Source organism: Propithecus coquereli, unplaced genomic scaffold (genome assembly GCF_000956105.1).
Source record: "Propithecus coquereli isolate 6110/MARCELLA unplaced genomic scaffold, Pcoq_1.0 Scaffold139, whole genome shotgun sequence".
Taxonomy (NCBI): Eukaryota; Metazoa; Chordata; class Mammalia; order Primates; family Indriidae; genus Propithecus; species Propithecus coquereli.
The window spans coordinates 265,444-285,671 of NW_012138191.1; the positions used below are offsets into that span (position 1 = coordinate 265,444).

The 20,228-nt window shown below is 40.9% G+C and overlaps 1 protein-coding gene across 3 annotated transcripts in view; it reads left to right on the plus strand.

Moving 5' to 3' along the window:
- Window positions 1-20,114, plus strand: part of PAK7 (p21 protein (Cdc42/Rac)-activated kinase 7) — a 189,925-nt gene extending 169,811 nt beyond the window's left edge. Inside the window, exons 6-10 of one of the 3 annotated variants that reach the window (XM_012639253.1) lie at window positions 1,773-1,906; window positions 6,398-6,524; window positions 13,866-13,991; window positions 15,606-15,740; window positions 17,880-20,113. In XM_012639253.1, coding sequence (XP_012494707.1) covers window positions 1,773-1,906; window positions 6,398-6,524; window positions 13,866-13,991; window positions 15,606-15,740; window positions 17,880-18,035 — 678 coding nt within the window. In that variant the 3' untranslated portion in view covers window positions 18,036-20,113. Of the gene's footprint in view, window positions 1-1,772; window positions 1,907-6,397; window positions 6,525-13,865; window positions 13,992-15,605; window positions 15,741-17,879 lie in introns of all 3 variants that reach the window. The other 2 variants (XM_012639252.1, XM_012639254.1) reach the window with 2 other exon arrangements.
- The last annotated feature ends 114 nt before the right edge of the window (window positions 20,115-20,228 follow it).

A 20,228-nucleotide genomic window follows, 5' to 3' on the forward strand; every position in this document is an offset into this window, starting at 1 on the left:
ATTTTGTTTCTAATTTGTCTCTTTTAAAATTTTGCAGTGAGTGTTGTCACACATAAGTCTTTGGCTTCATATCTGATAATGTCTTTAGATTCCTAAAAGTGGAATAAACAGATCAAATGATATATAAATATTTTCAGAGCAATGATATATAGTGTTAATTTACAGAAAGTCTGTACCAATTTGGACCTTCACCAATAATCTTGTTTCACCCTCCCTAACATCATTGGATATTTTCATGCTATTTTTCTCCATATGACAGATATGAATAAGCCTTACTGTTTCAATTAGTAGTTTTATTACTAGTGAGGCTGAATTTATTTTTATGTGTTTATAGGCCATTTTTATTTCTTTATCAAATCGTATGTCCTTTGCACAGTGTTAAATTAGCATTTGTTTTATTGATGTGTAAGAGCTCTTGATGTATTATGGTATTAACCCTTTTCCATATATTTCTTGTACATGTTCTTCCACTTTCTCATTTACCCTTTAAACTTACTTATCACTTAAGAGGTCTAAAATAGGTAGGGAAACAGGAGTAGCTGTTAGGAAACACAAGCGTTTTGGAGTAGTATCCCTTTAATAGTTTTATGAAAGACTTGGGGAGAGAGACGAGTTTTTGTGGATGGAAAATATAAGTCCTGAAGATACCAAGTCAGTATATCCATGTCAATTAATATGCCAGTGTCCAGTGAAGGATGTACAATCCACATCTCCTAACTCCCAGAACAATCTACGGCCGCTTGACCTGTTTGACATTCTGTTGTGAGCACTCTCATTCTCTCAAAAGTATGGGCAAATTGTTTGACCCATAAACAAACACTGAACAAATGCCTCAGCTGTAATTTTGGAGCCCTCTTCCATGTGGCTCATGGGAAGCCCCAGTGACCTCCACACATCTCCAGCTCCCACAGAGAGGGTGTGTAGGCTTAAGCATCATCCCAGTCCCACTGTTCCTGATTCCTGGAATTTATTTCCCAAACCACAATGTCAGAACTGACAGGATGATAATGGTATAGATAAACAACTCTATAATTTATTATTTAACACTAACTCTGAACTCAGGTGGAAGCAACCACAGGGCAGCAATTCCTGGAAGCTCTCTCCAGCAAGCAGGCCCATCAGCCTTTTTTATGCCTACCTCATATTTATTTTTACCTTTGAGATATATTCTTTTGTATTTGGCCCAAACCTCTCTCAGGTTCAACCCATACCTTCTCCCAAAAAGAAGTTAAGTTGGTCTCATGTGGCCCCACCCCTCATAACTGTTTACTTTATTCACTCATGAGACTCACTCACCATTCACTCCCTTAACCAGGAACGAGTTGGTGAGCCTTTGTTAAGCTAACCAACAGTGGAGTATGGACAGTGCATTCTAAAGGAGACCCTTAGGGATATCTAATCACATCCCTCCAGAACAGTCAACTAAACTCTCTCCTGTAAATGCAAATGTTGCCTTGGTTCTGCCGGTTTTCACTTCTCTCTCTCTCTCTCTCTCTCTCTCTCTCTCTCTCTCTCTCTCCCTCCCCCTCGCCCCCCGCCCCTTCCCTCTTTCCAATGTCTGGTTGACCTGCCATTTTCTCATAAATTTACTAACTTGATTTCACTTCTACTAGCTATTCTTAATGCCTTATGTCTATAGTAGATTCCTGAATAAATTTCCCCACAATCAATACCTCTCAGTCAATTGTACTAGCAGTGTAGCTGAGGCCACAAGAGAACAAAAGACAAATTTCACCTTCACGAGTCAAAAACTGTCTTTCCCATTCATCCAGGTTGTGATAATGCGCGATTACCACCATGACAATGTGGTTGACATGTACAACAGCTACCTTGTTGGCGATGAGCTCTGGGTGGTGATGGAGTTTCTAGAAGGTGGTGCCTTGACAGACATTGTTACTCACACCAGGTATGTCTCTTTATAACCCAAGGGGCTTATTATTCTCCTCCAGGGTAAAACCTCACTGATTATCTTTCTGAACTCTTTGTAAATTGTCAGTACTTTGGAGTCAGGGAACACAACTACTCCTGCCCCCATATTCCCCAGAATGCCATTATATCATGCATGAATAATCATTCATTCCATTAACATTCTCCCTGCTCTCAGAAGGTCATTGATACCCATTGATTTAAAATCAGCAAGATGCTGAGAATGAAGTTTCAGTAACAAGTAATAGAATTTCTCATCACCTACATAGATTTCTAAAACCAAATTTCATTCTCCTGAGTTGTCCTGCCCTTGCTGTGTGCAGATACCATTAAGGGAACCCGAGGAAGGAAGGGCAGGTGGAGGATCAGTCAACGTTTTATGTCAGAATAACGAACCTACATAGGAGAGAGAAATTCTTCAATTCTGTTTTAAAATAGTCTTTAAAGTAACAATGATTAATTACCAGCCTGTCGTTTCAGCTGTTTGCCTCCCTGATCTGTCAGTTCTAGTCATTTCATTAAGTATTTATTGAGCAACTTTTATGTGCCAGGCTCTTTCCTAAGTGCTGGGGTTATAGAAGATATAAATGAATTAGGCTCAGATACATCTTGCCCACCCACCCCCGCCCCCGCCAGGGAAGTCACAGATGAGAAATAAGTACACTACAATACCTGCACAGAATTAGGAAGATGTATATAAGTGGCATAGAATTATGTCTCTATCAGGGAGAGTAAAGAAAGACTTCTAATACAAGGTGATATCTGAGATGGGTTTTGAGAGATGAATAGGAGTTTACTAAGAAGGCAAGTGAGAAGAAAGAGGATTGAAGGCAGTGGAAAAAATATGTGCTGAGACAGTGCTTCTCCAATTTCAGTGTGCATACAAATCACTGTGGATCTTATTAAAATGTCTATCCTGATTCAATAGGGAGAATTGTAAGACTCTGCATTTCTAACAAGCTCCCTGGGAATGCCGATGCTGCCAGTTCATGGACCACACTTGGAGAAGCAAGGTTCTAAGGAACAGACATATGAAACAGCATGTTACATTTTAAGTTTGTTTTTGCTGGTAAATAAAATGCTGAAGAGTTAAGAGAGGCTTGTCATCAGGAAGAGGTATCGAATATTAAGTGATGTTACAGAAATGGCGCCTAAATCAAAAGTGGATCCAGATGAACCACATAGGTGGAAAGCAAAGTAGCAAGAAAGCACTGGCACGTCCCGTGAGGAATGGAAAACGCTGCTTTTTCTCCACTGGTATGAGACGAAGTTTCAAGTCCCTACAGCTCTCAGTCTATAGTAGACCATCTAATAACGAAGAGACGGGAGTAAAGACATCGAGCACTTATCACCGACGATTCAGCTGGCAGCCCCTTATTACTGTAGCAGTAGGATGTGCCCACCAAAAAAAAAAAAAAAATGAAAAACCATAAAATCATCTTAATTGGTAGAAACAAATATATTGGAAAGATTTAAGAATAAAGCAAATGTGATTTACATATAAAGCAATTAATAAAAATATGTCCAGGCCAGGTGCGGTGGCTCATGCCTATAATCCTAGCACTCTGGGAGGCAGAGGCAGGAGAATCACTTGAGTTCAGGGGTTTGAGAACAGCCTGAGCAAGAGGGAGACCCCATCTCTACTAAAAATAGAAAAATTAGCCGGGCGTGATGGCACATGCCTGTAGTCCCAGCTACTCAGGAGGCTGAGAAGAGGATCACTTGAGCCAAGGAGTCTCAGGTTGCAGTGAGCTATGATGATGCCATTGTACTCTACCCGGAGCAACAGAGTGAGACGCTGTCTTAAAAAAATAAATAAATAAATGTCCACAGAGGGGCTTTTTTCTTGCCTTCAGGAGCTTCACATAGCTACTCATGTCTCTCTACAGATCTCCCTTTGTTAAGGTTCCTTTCATTCTTGTTTTATATCAGGGGGAACTGCTTAAGAGCTAGCCTCTCTGGAATGCATTGTATTTTCTAATTTCCTCCATCCAGTTTTGTCAACTAATTTCCCCTTGAATGCAGAGTGGTTCCAGAGAGCAAGAAGCAATTACACATCAAAGAACACCATGAATATTTAGAATTTGAAATCCTTAAGCTGATAATTCAGAAAGTTTCCTAGCATAGATATTGAATAACTGTTTTATTGAATGATTGATTGATTGATTGGTTGATTGGTTGATAGAACATCTAACCCCTTGCAACTCAAAGTGTGGTCTGAGGACCTGGGAGCACGTTAGAAGTGCAGAATAGGAAGCACTGCCCCAGACCAACTAAACGGGAATCCATGATCTAGCCAGATGCACAGGTGTTTCTTATACATACTGAAGTTTCAGCACTAACCTAGCATCTTTTAGGATTAAATTACATCTGTAATTTCCAGGAAACAGAGGGTTCCAGAGGGAAAGGAAGGTGCCAAGCACTGTCAGCTTCTTCACATATACATTAACTCTTACAACTATCACATCTCTATAAGGCTGATGTTGATGTGCTTGTCTGTCAGATGATGAAGCTACGACTCAGAGATGAAAAGTATCTTTCTCAAAACCACATATTTAATCACTGATAGAGCCAGAATTTGAATTTGGGATTGACTCTAGAACTGAAGCATTTTTATCCCATACCAGGCTTCTTTCCTGTAGAAGTAGAAAAGCACCAGCCATTTTTCACTGGGCCATGCTAATTTCAAAGGTATTGAATTAGGAATCAGTAGCATTTGTCACATGTTCTAGTTAAAGATGATCTTTCAGTTAGTGATTGAGGGTGAGATTCAATTGCTTTTTGGCATAGTTGACATGCAAAGAATCTTCATGCCTGCTTCAAATAACTCAAGTCTCATGGAATTCAAGAGAAGTGAATTTTATTAAAGATGGTGTTTCTTGGTCCTGAATTAATTTTAAGATGTCAGCTTGTGCCCTAATGCTGATGCTCTAAACCTCTGAGGGATGTGCTTCTGGCACACGTGAGAATCATCATCTGAAAACAATCCAGCACAATGACAAGCACACTCGTATAATAACAAAACCAAGAACACAGAGGTTGTCGACTTCCTCTCTGTTTCAGGCAAGAACATTTCTTCTGACCTGCCTTTGTATGGGACTGATTTTTTGCATGAAGGGAAGGGTGCATTTTTTCATACCCCTCAACCTTATACCTTCAGTGTTCTCCTAATTGGCTATCTCCCTGGACTTTACTTTTGAATCCCAGCATTACCCAGGCAGGATTTTCTCGCATCAGCAAGACCGAAACACCAATTCAAGGCCATCCATTTCATTGTCCTGCTGAGCTAAGATTTATCTGGGGTCACTGGAATTTCCCCAGGTGGTCCTTAAATTTAGGTTCTGGTCAATTACACCTTCTGTCTCTTCCAACTTCCCTCTGTTTGCATGATAGTTTGTTTCAGGAGTTCTTTCACATTTGTTATTTAACTTGGGCCTCCCAATATCTCTGTGATAGGGAGGAAATTTTATACATAGATGAGTTATTCAGATACTTAAATGAGTCATTTTGAGGGAACCTAGCAAACTCTGCTGCCCAAGTCATTCTCACCTGGATTCCTCAGTCGCTGAACTGTATCAGTCATTAGGAAAATCCATTCTTTTGGGTGGCAAAGGAGTGTGGGACAGTGGAAAAGTGGGAAAGCATGGCTTCTGCATCAAAAAGAGCAAGGTTTGAATCATGACCTGGCCACTTTCTTAGCTGTGAAACCTTGGGCAGATCACCCGACCTCAATCTCCTGCCCTGAAGCCTGAAACACTTTCTTCACAGGGGTGCAGACATGAGATGAGGGAGCAATGTCCAGTGCTATGTATGCTTCCTTTCTCATTTCCAGGGTCAGTCTATTAAAGTACTCTCCATTCATACTTAATTATTAGTAACTTCCTAGGTCCAATTTCCTTTTGACAGAAGGGACCTGAAGCCACAAAAACCTCCAGCTCCTGGAAGGAGAGGGAGGTGAATGGGGAGTAGGGTAAGCCTCAGAGGCAGAGCTTAGAAATCCAAAGACCACTTTGCCTGAGTTCAGCCTTGAAGAAAACTGTGGCTGTCCCTATGTCCAAGATGAGGAAAAAGAGAGCAGAGGAAGTTAAAGGACTTTTTCAAGATTACCTAACAGCCACCCCTGGAACCTGGCCTGCTTACTCAGTGTGCTCTCTCTGTAGGTCCCGGAGGTTTGTCAATGCCTAAGGCATTAGCTGTAAAAGTTCATACAAGTGCATTTGTATTAATAACCCAAAAACTGACAAACAGAGATCTCTTTCCTTTGACTTACGTCTGGCCCTGTCATCCTCAGTGCCAAGCCTTTGTTCTGGGAATCAAATCCAAAGACTCCCTTTCCCTTGCCAGTAGATTTTCCAGATATGGGCTGGGAAGTATGGATTGGTTCACTAGAACTCAAGGGATCTGCCTCTCTGGAGCACTTTAAAGATGTTTTTGAGCTTGTCTCATTCCTTAAATGTTATTTCCTCTCTAGAATGAATGAAGAACAGATAGCTACTGTCTGTCTGTCGGTTCTGAGAGCTCTCTCCTACCTTCACAACCAAGGCGTGATTCACCGGGACATCAAGAGTGACTCCATCCTCCTGACAAGTGACGGCCGGGTAAGATTCTCATGTTTGGGCCCTCCCCAGTTTGCCTTGTCACTTCGTCTGTCACATTCACAATTCTCTTAAGAACACTTTCTCATGATTCTAATTTTCTTAGTCACAAATCACCCACCACTCTTCCCAGAAGGCTTACAGAACGGAAATTACCATCCTGTCCTCTGTGTCATCCTGTTAGTCAGAATTACCTGTGACCTGAGTTTGATGGATAATTTGCCTCCTTAACAATGAGTGTGGGAAGTCATGGAAACTATGGACGTTTCTTGTCTTTTTCTGCCACATTCCTATTTTCGTGGCAGAAAAAGAAAAGGGCTGCGTCCACCCTATTCCTGTGGATAGACATGTCCGCAATATCTCTCAGAGCCCCTGCAGGAAACAGATGACCAACTCCATTCAGGGAATCTGAGGAGCATTTAACAAAGGGACAGTTTACAAAGGTGTGGACGGATGTAGAAAACATCATACGGAGTAGCGTGTGAGGATTAGTGCAGTGTGCGAGAATGAAACACCACTCGTAAGACCCCACGCCTGACGAGGCGAGAGGGATCTGGCTGCTGGACTTTGGAAATAGAAATTGCTGTTGTCTTCGGGGCTGCCTCTGATTTTTGGCGGAAGCCAGACCACAGTGAACCTGCAGGATGGGAGTTGGGGAAATAAATATCCCAACCTCACTTTGCTCCTTCCTTCCAAACTCCTACTGATGTTCCCCATCGGCTGACTGTAGCCATCCTGTGCACAGACTCTCTTTTGCGCACCCCCACCATCCCAACCCTCCATCCTTTTGTGGGACCCCTAATTCCTAGCCAGGACATGTTAGAGATGGATGAGTGTCTCAGCTTTAAGTAGCCTCCTTGAGCTCTAAACTATAGTTCTTTGTCTGGTCCTTGTGTAACAAGCTACATCTTCTCCTTTTAGGGGGCAATGTATAGTGGCAGTTCTTTTAGCCTAACTGCATTAGTGAGACAAGGGTAGTTTCCTAAGAAGCCAAATTGTACGATTCTATCTAAAGTAAAGCTCAACTTAGCGTCTGTGTGATTTGCTTTTAAGATCTGCCTGCAGTGCTTTATTATGCTCATTACTTGAGTTTTCATTATCTACTTGCAGATTTATTTGGATGAATGTTGTGTGCAATTATGTTCTTTTAGAAAATTGTCTCTTTTATGTAGTTGGATGACTAAAAAGTCGTGCCAAAGCACTTATACTCCTACAACAGAAGAACAGGCCTTACTTCCAAGTATAGAGTTTCAGTTGCTCATCTTCCATTTTGTCAGGGAGAGTTATTAGAATGCCATATCTTGAGGGGTTTGGATTTTTTTTTCATGTCAGCAAAGAGAAACCCACACTACAGATATTAAAATTAATAACTGCCAATACTAAAATGCTGATGCATCCACCTCCTAAATCATTCAGGTTTCTTAAATTTATAGGCAAACAAAATTTATGGGCATGATTGTTTCTTGTTTACTATCTGTGTAGTGGGGTTGCAAATTTACTCACACTCTAGCTTTGGAAAAAACCAACTGCACACACACACACACACACACACACACACACACACACACACACACAATTATAGTTTCTCTGTTTCCTAGAGCCAACCCAGAATCTACACAAAGCTCTACGGGCTAGATTCTTTTAAAAACATCTCTATTTTAATTCATTCCATTAATTTAGTCTGCTCAAATAATTTAAACATTGTCTATCAAAGTTCAACCGCATTATTATGAGGTTTAAATGATACCTTTAAAAACTCAGTCTTTCAGATTTAGCCCTGCCTGCTCCCTCCTCTCCCTCCCACGCTCACTCTTTCCCTAGATGGCATCCGGGAGAGGAAGGGACAAACATGGCTTGTGGAATCTCAGAGTGAAGGAGATAAGACCCGTCTTCTTATTCCTCTCTAGTCCCTGCTTTGGTGTAACTGGATTCTCCTACTACCTGGACTGGTGACCACTGAGGTTATCTGGTCCCGTCAGTGTCTGGGCTGTTCAGAAGGCACTTCTGCAGGATTTCACAGCCTCTGACCTCGAGTGTTGAAAAATTCCCTTTAGGCTGCCTCCTCAGCTCAATCCAAGGCTTGTGCCAGGCCTTTCCCCATTCCCTCACTGAGATTCGGAGGAACTTCTGGACCCCTACACATCACACACCGTCCATGGCAGCCAGTAGCACAGCCTCAAGCTCACTCCCTCTGTGGTGTTGTGCCTTCTCTCCACGGAGGCCATGTTGGACAAGGCCAAGGCAGGTGTCCAGTTTTCACTAGTATGTCTGTACCCATTGTTAAAATATTGCAATGTTTTCATGCTGGTTGGTTAGCAACCACTGTTTTAAGTCCTTAGAGCATCCCTCATCCCCCAGCCCTTTTCCAGGACATCCCTTCCCTTACCTCATTAAAAATGGTACTCCTCCCCAGGGTAACTCTAAGACCCTGCTTCACTTTATGTCTAGATTCTGATCGATCTAGATTAATCTGATTATTAAATATTTTGAATATTACCTCTGATGTATATAGGGCTTCTCCTGTCTCTTGTTTGTGTGGGGATGTATGTGTTCCATTGGGAATAAGCCACAATCTCCCCCCAATCCAAATCACACCACCACTAGCCTTGGGCTGATTAGTGAGAAGATTATGAATGAGGAAATAAAAAAAGAAAAAAAATCACATTAATAATTTCCAAAATTTTACCTGCATTTCATCTATTCTAGAAACAGCTGTCTTCAGTATGTCAATAATGGTTTCAGAAAGCACCCCAGTGTGCCTTCTGTCACAGCATGTACTAGCATGCTTGTGTGCATAAATATAAAATAAAATCAACCTAGTAGCAAGTGTTTTTTGAGTATCTGCTGTTTACCCAGCTCTTAAGGAACACGATAAGGATCTACAATCAGAAAGCAGAGCTGTTGCCCCTGAGGAATGTCATCTCTAACCAGAGGGGGAAAATCAGCACTAGAACACAGTTCGAGGTTTAGCGCATGCTCAGTTCTTTTGAATTTGGAAAGGGGAGAGATCATCAATACTGGCTCCTGAGAAGAATTTCATAGGAAGTGAGATTTGGTCAAGATATGCTTAAGAATTGAATATGCAAGAAAAAAATATGAACAAAAACTCAAAGTCGGGAATAGACCTTAGGATGACCAACTTCTTATTTGCCTGGAACTTTTTGGGTTTTAGCCCTGGAATCCCACATTCCAGGAATGCCTGCAGACCCTAGGAGTGGTTTCAGTGTGTTCAGAAAGCAATGAGGGATAAGGTTGCCTATGTGAAGATGCATCAGATTATGGAGGACATCGAAAGCCATTCAGGTGGGCTGCAGTGTGTTCAGGTCAGCAGTAGGAAGCGTGGGCATGGGGAAAATACTGAGAAGGCTTTTATCATGATGCTGAAGTGAAGAGATGAGACCCTATGCAAACAGATGCCCCTTCATCCTCCCCTGTTCATGAAATACTCCTTCCTCTTCTGTTTTGTAGCTGATCTGTGGTCTCCTATGTTTCAAACTGTAATGTACACAACAATGGCCTGGGTATCTTGTTAAAATGGAAACCCAGACTTCAGTAGGTCTTGGGGTGGGGGCTGAGATTCTGCAAGTCTAAGAAGTTTCTAGGTGATGTTTCTGCTGCTGCTGCTGCTACTGCTGTTGATGATGCTTTAAGTGGCAAGACCCTGGATCCCACCCCTATAGTCTTTTCAGGATCCCTGTCATCAGTTACCCTCACTCACTCCTGTACCTTTAAGCAGTCCCCGACCTTTTTGGAACCAGGAACTGGTTTCATGGAAGACCATTTTACCATGGACCTGGGGTGGGGGGGCGATGCTTTTGGGATGATTCAAACACATTACATTTATTGTGCAGTCAAACCTCTCTGCTAATGATAATCTGTATTTGCAGCCACTCCCCAGCGCTAGCATGACCATCTCAGCTCCACGTCAGATCATCAGGCAATAGATTCTCATAAGGAGAACACAACCTAGATCACTCACACGTGCAGTTTACAGTAGGGTTCACGCTCCTATGAGAATCTAATGCCACTGCTGATCTGACAGGAGGTGGAGCTTATGTGATGATGTGAGTGATGGGAGGGGCTGTAAATACAGATGAAACTTCGCTGGTTCGCCCACCGCTCACCTCGTGCTGTGTGGCCCAGTTCCTAACAGGCCACGGACCAGAACTTGTCGGCAGGCCCAGGGATTGGGGACCACAGATCTTTAACATCCTCCACTCCTCTAGCTCCCTTCTTTCAGCCTATACTTTGCTCTTCAGTACAGAGTGGTGGTTAAATTCCTGAATTCTGACTCTTCCACTTGCTAGCTCTATAACCTTGGGAAAGTGGCCTAGCCACTTTTGTGCCTTGGCTTTCTTATCTGTAAAATGGGGATAATAATATTTCCTACCTCATTAGTTTCTTGTGAGCAGTCAAATGGGATAATACACGTAAAGGGTTTGTAGTGTTACCTGGAATGTGGTAAGAGCTCAGTGAGGTTTAGCTAGTATGTTAGTTTCCTGGGACTGCTGTAAGAAGTTACTACCAATGGAGTGAGGTTTTTTAATTCTCTCCAAGCAAGATTTATTCTCTCACAGTTCAGGAGGCCCAAAGTCCAAAATCAAGGTGTTGGCAGTGTTGGTCCCTTCTGGAAGCTCTGAGGGAGAATCTATTACATACATCTCTCCTAGTTTGTGGTAGTTGTGGCAACACTTGGTATTCCATGGCTTATAGACCCATCACTCCAGCCTCTGCCTGGTCTTCCCAAGGTCTTCTCCTCTGAATGTCTGTTTGTCCTCTTCTTTTATTATAAGTACATCAGTCATTAGCTTTAGGGCCTGTCCCTTATCCAGTATGAACTCAACCTAACTAATTATATCTGCAAAGACCCTATTTCCAAATAAGATCACATTCTGAGATTCAGACGGACATGAATTCTGAGAGACACTACTCAATCCACTCTATAGAGTGATAATAATCATCACTGTAACTATTATAATTTTCACTACATTTTTAACTGCAGGAGCTCTTCTATCTATATTAAAACACATCTCATTTCTTGAAAAGCAGTCTGCTGGAGATCCACCTCCCTACTATCTGAATTCTGCCCCCAACTCAAACTGAAACTGTGGGTTACCTGGGATACCCTCATTGCCAAGTACAACAGCCACTCTCAGTTCTATCTGGTTTGATCTCCCTGGTATTTAGTGGCTGTTGGTCATCCCCACTCTAGCTTCCACAAGTCATTCTCCTTTGCTTGTTCTCTGACTTCATCACCCCAACTGCCCAGTATTTTATATTTGACCATCTTCTTTTTCCATGCTATGGCTCTGCAAGGGTGACTGACCACCACCTATATCTTGAGGACCCTCTTAGCCATGCCCCAGTGATGGCAGTGGCCCGGATCTTAATAGGAGTTTGAGGTACACAGGTGTGTGCACTTGTCAAAACTCATCACATGATAAACCTAAGATGTGTTCATTTCCCTATATGAAAATTTTACATAAACTGTAAAATATCATTGAATTCTAGTTAATGCTGAATTAGGAGTGAAGTGTACTGATGCCAACAACTTAATTTGAAAAGCCTCTAAAAGAGATGGATAGTTGGATGGATAGAGAGATAGGTATGTTATAAAGCCCACACAGCAAAACATTAGCCATTATAGAATCTACTTGGTGTGTGTAGGGATGTTCACTGTTCAATTTTTTCAGCTTTAGTATGTGTTGGAAAATTATCATAATAATACATTGGGGAGAAAAATCTTGTCTCTGGGTCAGACCTCTCTGCTAAAGCCCGATCCTTATAATAATATTAATGCACTTGTTCTTCTTTCTCAGAGGCTTCTTTCATTTCTTATGATGGAGGATCCATCCATTCAACAATACTGATTTTGAGGGCCTATTATGGGGCATGCATTTCTGTGGGTCCTGAAGCTACAGAAGTAGAGTTTCTAAATTCTAGCCAAGAAGACTCGGGGTGAGATATGGAGGAGAGTCAAGGTGATTCTTGTGAGTTTAGAATTCACCGTTGGGGTGGATGTTGGTGCCATTAACTAGGACAGGACAGATAGACGAGGGGTCAGATTTGGAGCAGAGAGAGAGACACTGAGTTTGTTTGAAAGCATGTGTGGTCATCCATGTGGAAACATACACTAGTTGGAAATACAGATTTTGAATGGAGGAGAGAAGTCTGAATGAAACTTGGAATGAAAAAGAGTCTCCAGCAAGCGAATGTAAAAAGAGAAGTGATGAGAGTTGGAACCAGAACACCAGGGAACCCTAATATTTAAGGGGCAGCACAGGTAGAGCCAGGACAAAAGATTGAAAAAGGAAGTTCAGAGGTGTGAAAAGAATCAAGAGAGAATTCATACTGTAGAGACTGTGCCTTTGATCTGTAGAAAATTTTAACTTCCAACGGTCATTCTGAACCATTGTTTTCTTTTGTATTCTATCATCACCAACAACTGTAAGGGACTCATTGATGTCCTGTTTAATAAGGCCATCTGAAGTTCAGCTCAGGTCATCATGACTAGAAATTCTGCCTTCCATAAATAAACTGAATCCTGGTCATCTAGAACATATAAACCAGCAGGGTGTAGTAAGTTCTTATGAGTGCCTGAGCTCTGTGCAAGAATTTTCAAAATTTTTCTTTCTCCTTATGTTATCTAAGATAAATAGCAGGTATATCTACTGGATCCTTAGGATGAACGCCTTAAACCCCTGACAGCCCAGTGTGGACACCCAGCTTCTATGGCCATGCCTCCACCTGTATTGATGTTCACAGTGGCAGTTTCAATTGTCCACAAAGGAGCAAACCAAGAAGGGAAGGGGAGCCAACACTTACAGTGACATCTCAGCATCCTATCTAAATGAAGGTGTTACAATATTTCAAATACAGGAAAGAGGATGATTCTTTGAATCATCTCATGATACATGGAAATCTAAATGGGTTCAACTCAAAAGAACTTAAACTGCATCAGTTTGTACAAAATTCACATTGATAATAGCAATTTACTTACATTAAAGCATCATTTGTTACATTAAAGTTGTGGGTTTGGGATTTAATGAGTTTGTTCTTTTGGGTGTATTAAATTTGTAAGGATTTTTATTTTGGCTCCATAATTCTATAAATAATACAAGCAGCAGGAGTTTAGAGATTTGGAAGTCAATCCTGGTGTCCCTGTGAGAAGTTCTTCCATTAAAATGGACGATGCCTTTCCAACAAAGGATCTGACCGCACCTCCTCTGATACTTCCAAGACTTATTAATGGGACTGTTTGTTTTGAATTTGAAATTCTATATTTCCATGTCTAGCAGACATTATTTTAAAATTGTTAGTTTGTTGCATTCCTTTCCTTTTCAGATAAAGTTATCTGACTTTGGTTTCTGTGCTCAAGTTTCCAAAGAGGTACCGAAGAGGAAATCACTGGTTGGCACTCCCTACTGGATGGCGCCTGAAGTGATTTCTAGGCTACCCTATGGGACAGAGGTAAGGGGGTCACAGTTATTGTCTGGGGGTGGCAGGGCCAGGGAGACGCTCGGGGATGCAGTGGTTCTGAGGTCATTGGTGAACACAGGAGATCAGGGTGATGCCTTTTGACTTCCCATTCAATTCCCACTCACTAGACGTGGCACAGCACAGGCTGTGGCAGAAGGCCACCTCTAGCCACTCTGCAGATATCACCACGGTACTTACCCAGGAGCTGCTTACTGCGGTCCTACAATGAACACTGGGGGAGAGTCCCTCAAACTCTGACCCCACTGTCAGTGGCGGACACACACAAAGCAAGGCAATGCAACTTGAAAAGTGTCTGGAGACACGGTTGAGCAGGCGTGGTGGTTCAGAGAAAGGATAGAGGATCTGAAAAGGTGCCCCAAAATAGGGGTAATAGTTGCATGAGCAATAGTGTTTTCAACAGGAAAAAAATCGTCTATGAATATTATATAATAGCATATTCAAAAATATAGCACAATCTCAATTTCCCCTGGAAAGGAAAGATCACTCATAATCTATTAAAGGGTAGGACCTGGGAATGTGAACATGAGGGGCTAGAGGAAGTGGAGGAAAGCCTTCTCGGGACGGAGTAATGTGACTGGATGCTCAGAGCCACATAGGCTACCTTCACAGGGAGACCAAAGGGTTTGTTTCAACTGGCATGGTGTTTCCACACGTTATGGTGCAGACGTTGACTCTAAGAGAGGAAAAACATGAGAAAACGTGGAGACGTGGCAATGGACCAGTGAGCTAAGGATATTGACATATGTTACGGCAGACTCTGTTTCTTTCCCTTGTTTTCTTGACCTTGGATGAGTAGTCAACTTTTTTTTTTCCACCGTGGTCCCGAGAGATAAATTCTCAGTGACGGTCACTGCAAAGGGTATAAAAGTAATACAGTGAACAGATAAGAGAGGTAATGAGGCCATATCTGGGAAGTGACTGGAGCTGGGAATTTATAGCACAGCAATGGCTCCTCATTGTCCTGATTTTCATTCTTTACCTCAAAAGAATTGCTTGTCATCTCTTCCTTTTCTTTTCTCCATTCCCTGAAAATGGTTTTGTACAGCAGGGTTTTGTGCATGCTGCTTTGAAATGATAAAACATAAAGAGGAAAACCCCAAAGTAGGGAGGGAAAGAAATATTTTTAAAATCAAGTTAATAAAAGAATCAGAATATATTCTGCATTTTGCAATGGAGCCCTTTGCCATTCATTGTATGTCCAAACTTCTGTTACTTTCTTATGATTTAAATGCAACTCTCTTCTCTATTTTTGTGACATAAAACTTTGGATGTTTCTCGTATCTGCCCTGATAGGCAGTTAACTGCCAAAGTTAACAGGGTAAAAATTAAAGCACTGAATTTCAGGATACTCATTTATACCCAATTGGTGGAACTTCATTGAAGTTGTCTATAAAAAGCAAAGACCATTTGCAAAAGCTCGGTAACCCAACAATTCAGCCTATAAATCTGTATTATAAATTTTGAAAGATTACAAATAGCATTTTCATTTATGGAATGAGTAGGAATCTATTGGCTTCTGAGGACACATCCAACATTTCTGAATGTTCTCTTTGTCTGAGATAACCAGTGGGTTGTACCTAACAGGTGGACATCTGGTCCCTCGGGATCATGGTGATAGAAATGATTGATGGTGAACCCCCCTACTTTAACGAGCCTCCCCTCCAGGCGATGCGGAGGATCCGGGACAGTTTACCTCCAAGAGTGAAGGACCTACATAAGGTGAGAAGCAGCAGCTCTTGCTAAAGTTCAAGTAGTTTTGGATTTTTCAGTCTCCCTGTGGTTTTTAAGACTGGTTTATCACACCCAGCAGGTAAGATCCTGATTTACAGGCATGAGATTTGGAGTTAGTCACTTAGATTCAAATCTCTACTCTTCCATTCATTCACTGGGCATGTGATGCAGCCCCTCCTGAGTTCTTCATCTGTAAAATGGGTGACAATTGGTTCCTATCTTAGAGGGTTGGTTAGAAAAGCAAATCAAGCACTTTATTCAACACTCATTCATTGAGCAGCTATTACATTCTGGGTACTTGTAACTGCCAGATATATCCCAGTGCATGACCCCAGATGTCCTGACTCTTGTAGAGCTTGCATCCTAGTTGGAGAGACGGATAGTAAACTATAAGCAAATGGATAAACAAAGTAATTTCAGAGAGTGGTGCATGCTATGAAAAAAATAAAGCACTCTGATCTGACAGAGGGTACAGAAGAAGGGATTGGTAGCTAGTTTAGCCTAAAGAATGAAGGAAGCCCTTTCTAGGGAGAGATCATCTCAACTGAGACCAGAAAAGAAGGAAGGCATAAGCCATGCAAAGATCTGGGAGAAAAATGTCCCAGGCAAAGAGAACATTATGTGCAAAGGCCTTAAGTCAAGAAAGAAGGCTTATATGGCTGGAGTGAAGTGAGCAAGTGGAAAAGGTAGGTCATGTCAGAGAGGCGGGCAGCAGCTAGATCATTCAGGGCAATGAAGGTCATGGTTAGTATTAATATTAAATATAATACCTCTAAGGGATCAAGTGGGGTCTTTCCTGTTTTCCAAGGATTGCCAATTAGACCAAACTCAGAAAAAATGATGCTATGTCCAAAAATCACCACTGTGGGGGACTGCCAGCACCCCATAGGACCACTACGAGAAACGCCAACCCTGCACACACATCCCCTCCCACCTGTTTCGTGACAATAAGAGCATAAGGCTACCTTTTGGAGCCTGGTTTGTAATGGTAGCATCTCCTCTTCCCTCCCCCTAAATCTCAGTGAAGAGCTCCAGAAGAATCACTCATATAGTTTGTGTGGACCTGCAAAAGAAACTGAATTGAGCAAGAGATTGAAGCTTTTACTGGATTGAACTAAGTTTAACTAATGAAAGTGACTAAAAATATATTGTATGAAAATGCTCTCACAACCAATGAGTGCCAATGTTCTTCAAAGTCATGCACAAGAGGAGCATTAATCCTAATGATTTCAAAAAACTGGAAACCACCCAATGTTGTTTCCCAAATGGATAAATAACGTGTAGTATAATTGGACAGTGAATACTACACAGTCATGGAAAAGATATAACTTTTGCCACACATAAGGTATGAATCTCACAGATGCAATGTTGAGTGAAAGAAGCCAGTGTTCCCAATATATGCTCCATTTAGATAAAGTACAAAATCAGACAAAACTAATTTATACTATTAGAAGTCAAGATAGTAGTAGCTTTTTGCCGGGGAATGGATATTGGCAGAAAGGGGGCTTGAATTAGCTTCCTGGAATGGTAGAACATTTCTATATCTTGATAGGGTTAAAGAATACATAGGGATAAATGCATGTAAAAATCCATTGAGCCATACACTTAATAGTCACACACTTGGATGTATGTAAGGTACACCTCAAAAAAGTAAATCACAAGAAATTAAAGGGAAAAAATGCTATGTGTTAGCCTTACAAAAGCTTGTTTCTCTTAAAGGAAGCGTATTCCACAGAGCCGAGATGATTGCAGTTGTTAGAAAAATAAAACTATTCCATGTTTTTACTATGCTTCACCAGACACTTATGACCTGCACCTATGCAAAGGAAGCCCTTCATAATAGCTGCTCTAATCACTATTACTACCACTGCAATTTTTTTGAGTAAATAAGTTTTCATTCTCAGTTGCTCCATCATTTACCCCTGTTATTTCAAATTTGAAGAAGGTAAGGAAAATACTATATGTTAATAAAGGCAATAACTGCTTTTGCTTTCACACCATCTTTCTCCTTAAGGTGTCTTTCTAGAATTTGAAGTGGTTAATGTGATTAACGGGGAAAACCATTTTAGGGGGGCTGGGCTAGGTTTCTGTGCTAGTCCTCAGGATAGTACCTGTGTGTTTTCACAGGTTTCTTCAATGCTGCGGGGATTCCTAGACCTGATGTTGGTGAGGGAGCCCTCTCAAAGAGCCACAGCCCAGGAACTCCTTGGACATCCATTCTTAAAACTGGCAGGTCCACCGTCTTGCATCGTTCCCCTCATGAGACAATACAGGCATCACTGAGCAGAAGATTCATGTAGGTGACAAAACTAGATGAGGACATGAGACTAATTCAGGAGAACATGAGGAAACCACAGAACATACAAAAGGCCTGTGCATTCTAGACCAGCTGGTGGTGGGACAGTGTGATGACCAGCAGGGTTCGACAGACCAGGGCATCTTCTTGTGTCTTAAATGGCATCTCTCCACTGACAGCTGGCCTGGTCATTTGGAGCACGGCTTTAACAGGTCATTGTTATATTTTTCAGCCCTTCATCCAGCAAATCAGAAGGACTCAGTACAAACTCCGTTATGATATATCCTAGCCACATGCAGGGTAACACGTAGGATTTTCTATATTGAAAGAATACTTTTCTGGCAAAAAAAAAAAAAGACAGAAAGGAAAACAAAAAGCACTTTTTTCTTAATGGTAGCAGTATAATGTATTTTGCAATGAATTTGTAATTTTTCTGTACGATAGTTTTGATAATTTATAGTACTTTGATGTCATGTAGCCATTGTATCAGTTGAAGTAATACTTGTTTACTAGCAGGAGTTTGAACAAAGCCTTTCCTACTTTTTTAATCCCTTTCAGAGAACCAATGATTCTTTAGGAACTTTGAATACTGAATGACTCTTAATCACCGTCAGCTTTAGTAGAATATCTTTCTTATCTTAACAAGTGTCTTATGTGATGAAAGAAGAATTAAGAGTGATGGTGATAGTGTGCACATTTCATTAATCCAACCAAAAATAATGAAATAGAATTTGAGCTACAGTATACCACCAAACTACTCCTTGGGATAAAGCTAAATATTTTGAAAAATCACATTTTTCCTTCAAGGTTTCTAGTAGCAAAATCATTTTTTGCACACCAAGATGTTTCCCTCAGTGCCCTCCCTTAAATGGGTACAGCATCCCCTTGTGGCCAAATTTCCCTCCCAGGGAGCAATTTCAGTGCTAGGATCATTGGATTCAGTTCCACAAATCGAATGTTTCGGTGAGACCCTGAGAATTCCAGGCTCACAAGGGAGAGGAGAGTGAACAGGGCAAGATGTTTAGTTCTGTTTGTCACTGTTTCAAAACTCTGTATGCTAGCACACCAAACTCTTGTCTGTATTTACCTTTGTCCCACAGTATTAATTGCTATTGTTCATGTATCGTGCTGGAAGTCTGAACTGACTCTAGAGGATGACTTAGCAAGGGGGTATTTTACCAGGTATGATCTGACTTCAGTTGTGACCATGTGTTTCCGACATAGAGGAGTTGTGCTGCTGTCTAGATCTTCTTGAATGTTGATAAAAATGAATGACTACTACAATACATTTTGTGTTGCTTGTTGGATGAATTTGCATGTTAACTGTAGGCTGATATAGATTTGCCTTTAAAACTCCGGAAGAGCTACATAGTCATCATTAGTTTCTATTAATTATGCATCAGACAAAAGCCATTTGTTACCAAACTGGGAAAACAGAGGCTTTTCTTAATGACTTCATATACTGTAACAAATATGAATTTAAATTTGTGAAAATGCTCTGGTTGCTCTAAGCATAATTAAGAATTTTTGTAATTAATAGGTTGTTAATTATTTATTATTGCTAAAAAAGGAAAAAAAAGGCATCAAATGACCTTCTACTGATTAAATTTTCAGTTTTTCCCCTAACTGGAAATGCCTCATCATAAATAGGATCTATAATTTTGTTTCATAAAATACAGCAGATCAATGTTTTATGTAAAATATTAAAGTATTAATATAAATATGTAAGAATAAAAACAATCTAAATCCAGAAAATGACAGTCCTAAAAGTTCGTGAAACAGATTGTCTTAACTTAACCAGGACTATGTAGAAGTAGAAAGAAAAGAAAAAGAAAATCTTTTTTAAACCAGAACAAACATTAAAAACCATTGCAGAAAATAGTAGATTTTGGATTCCAAACATTTTCAACAGTGTAATGGAAATTTTTCTGTAATTTTCTTATCATTGGATATTTTTTAAAGTATTCATTGAGTTTACCAAAAGTAACTGTAGCTTAAAAGGTTTTGTGAGCACTAACTATTGGCAGAAGCTGCATTTGCAAATAAAAATAAATGTTTGCCTTTTCCCCTTTGTGTTATTGGAAACTTCAATGATTTCCCAAATTTGTCTTCTTGGGTGACCAAGAGTGGTTTCTTTGTGATCTTGGGGAATACAAATGAGTTGGCAAAAGTTGATTGAA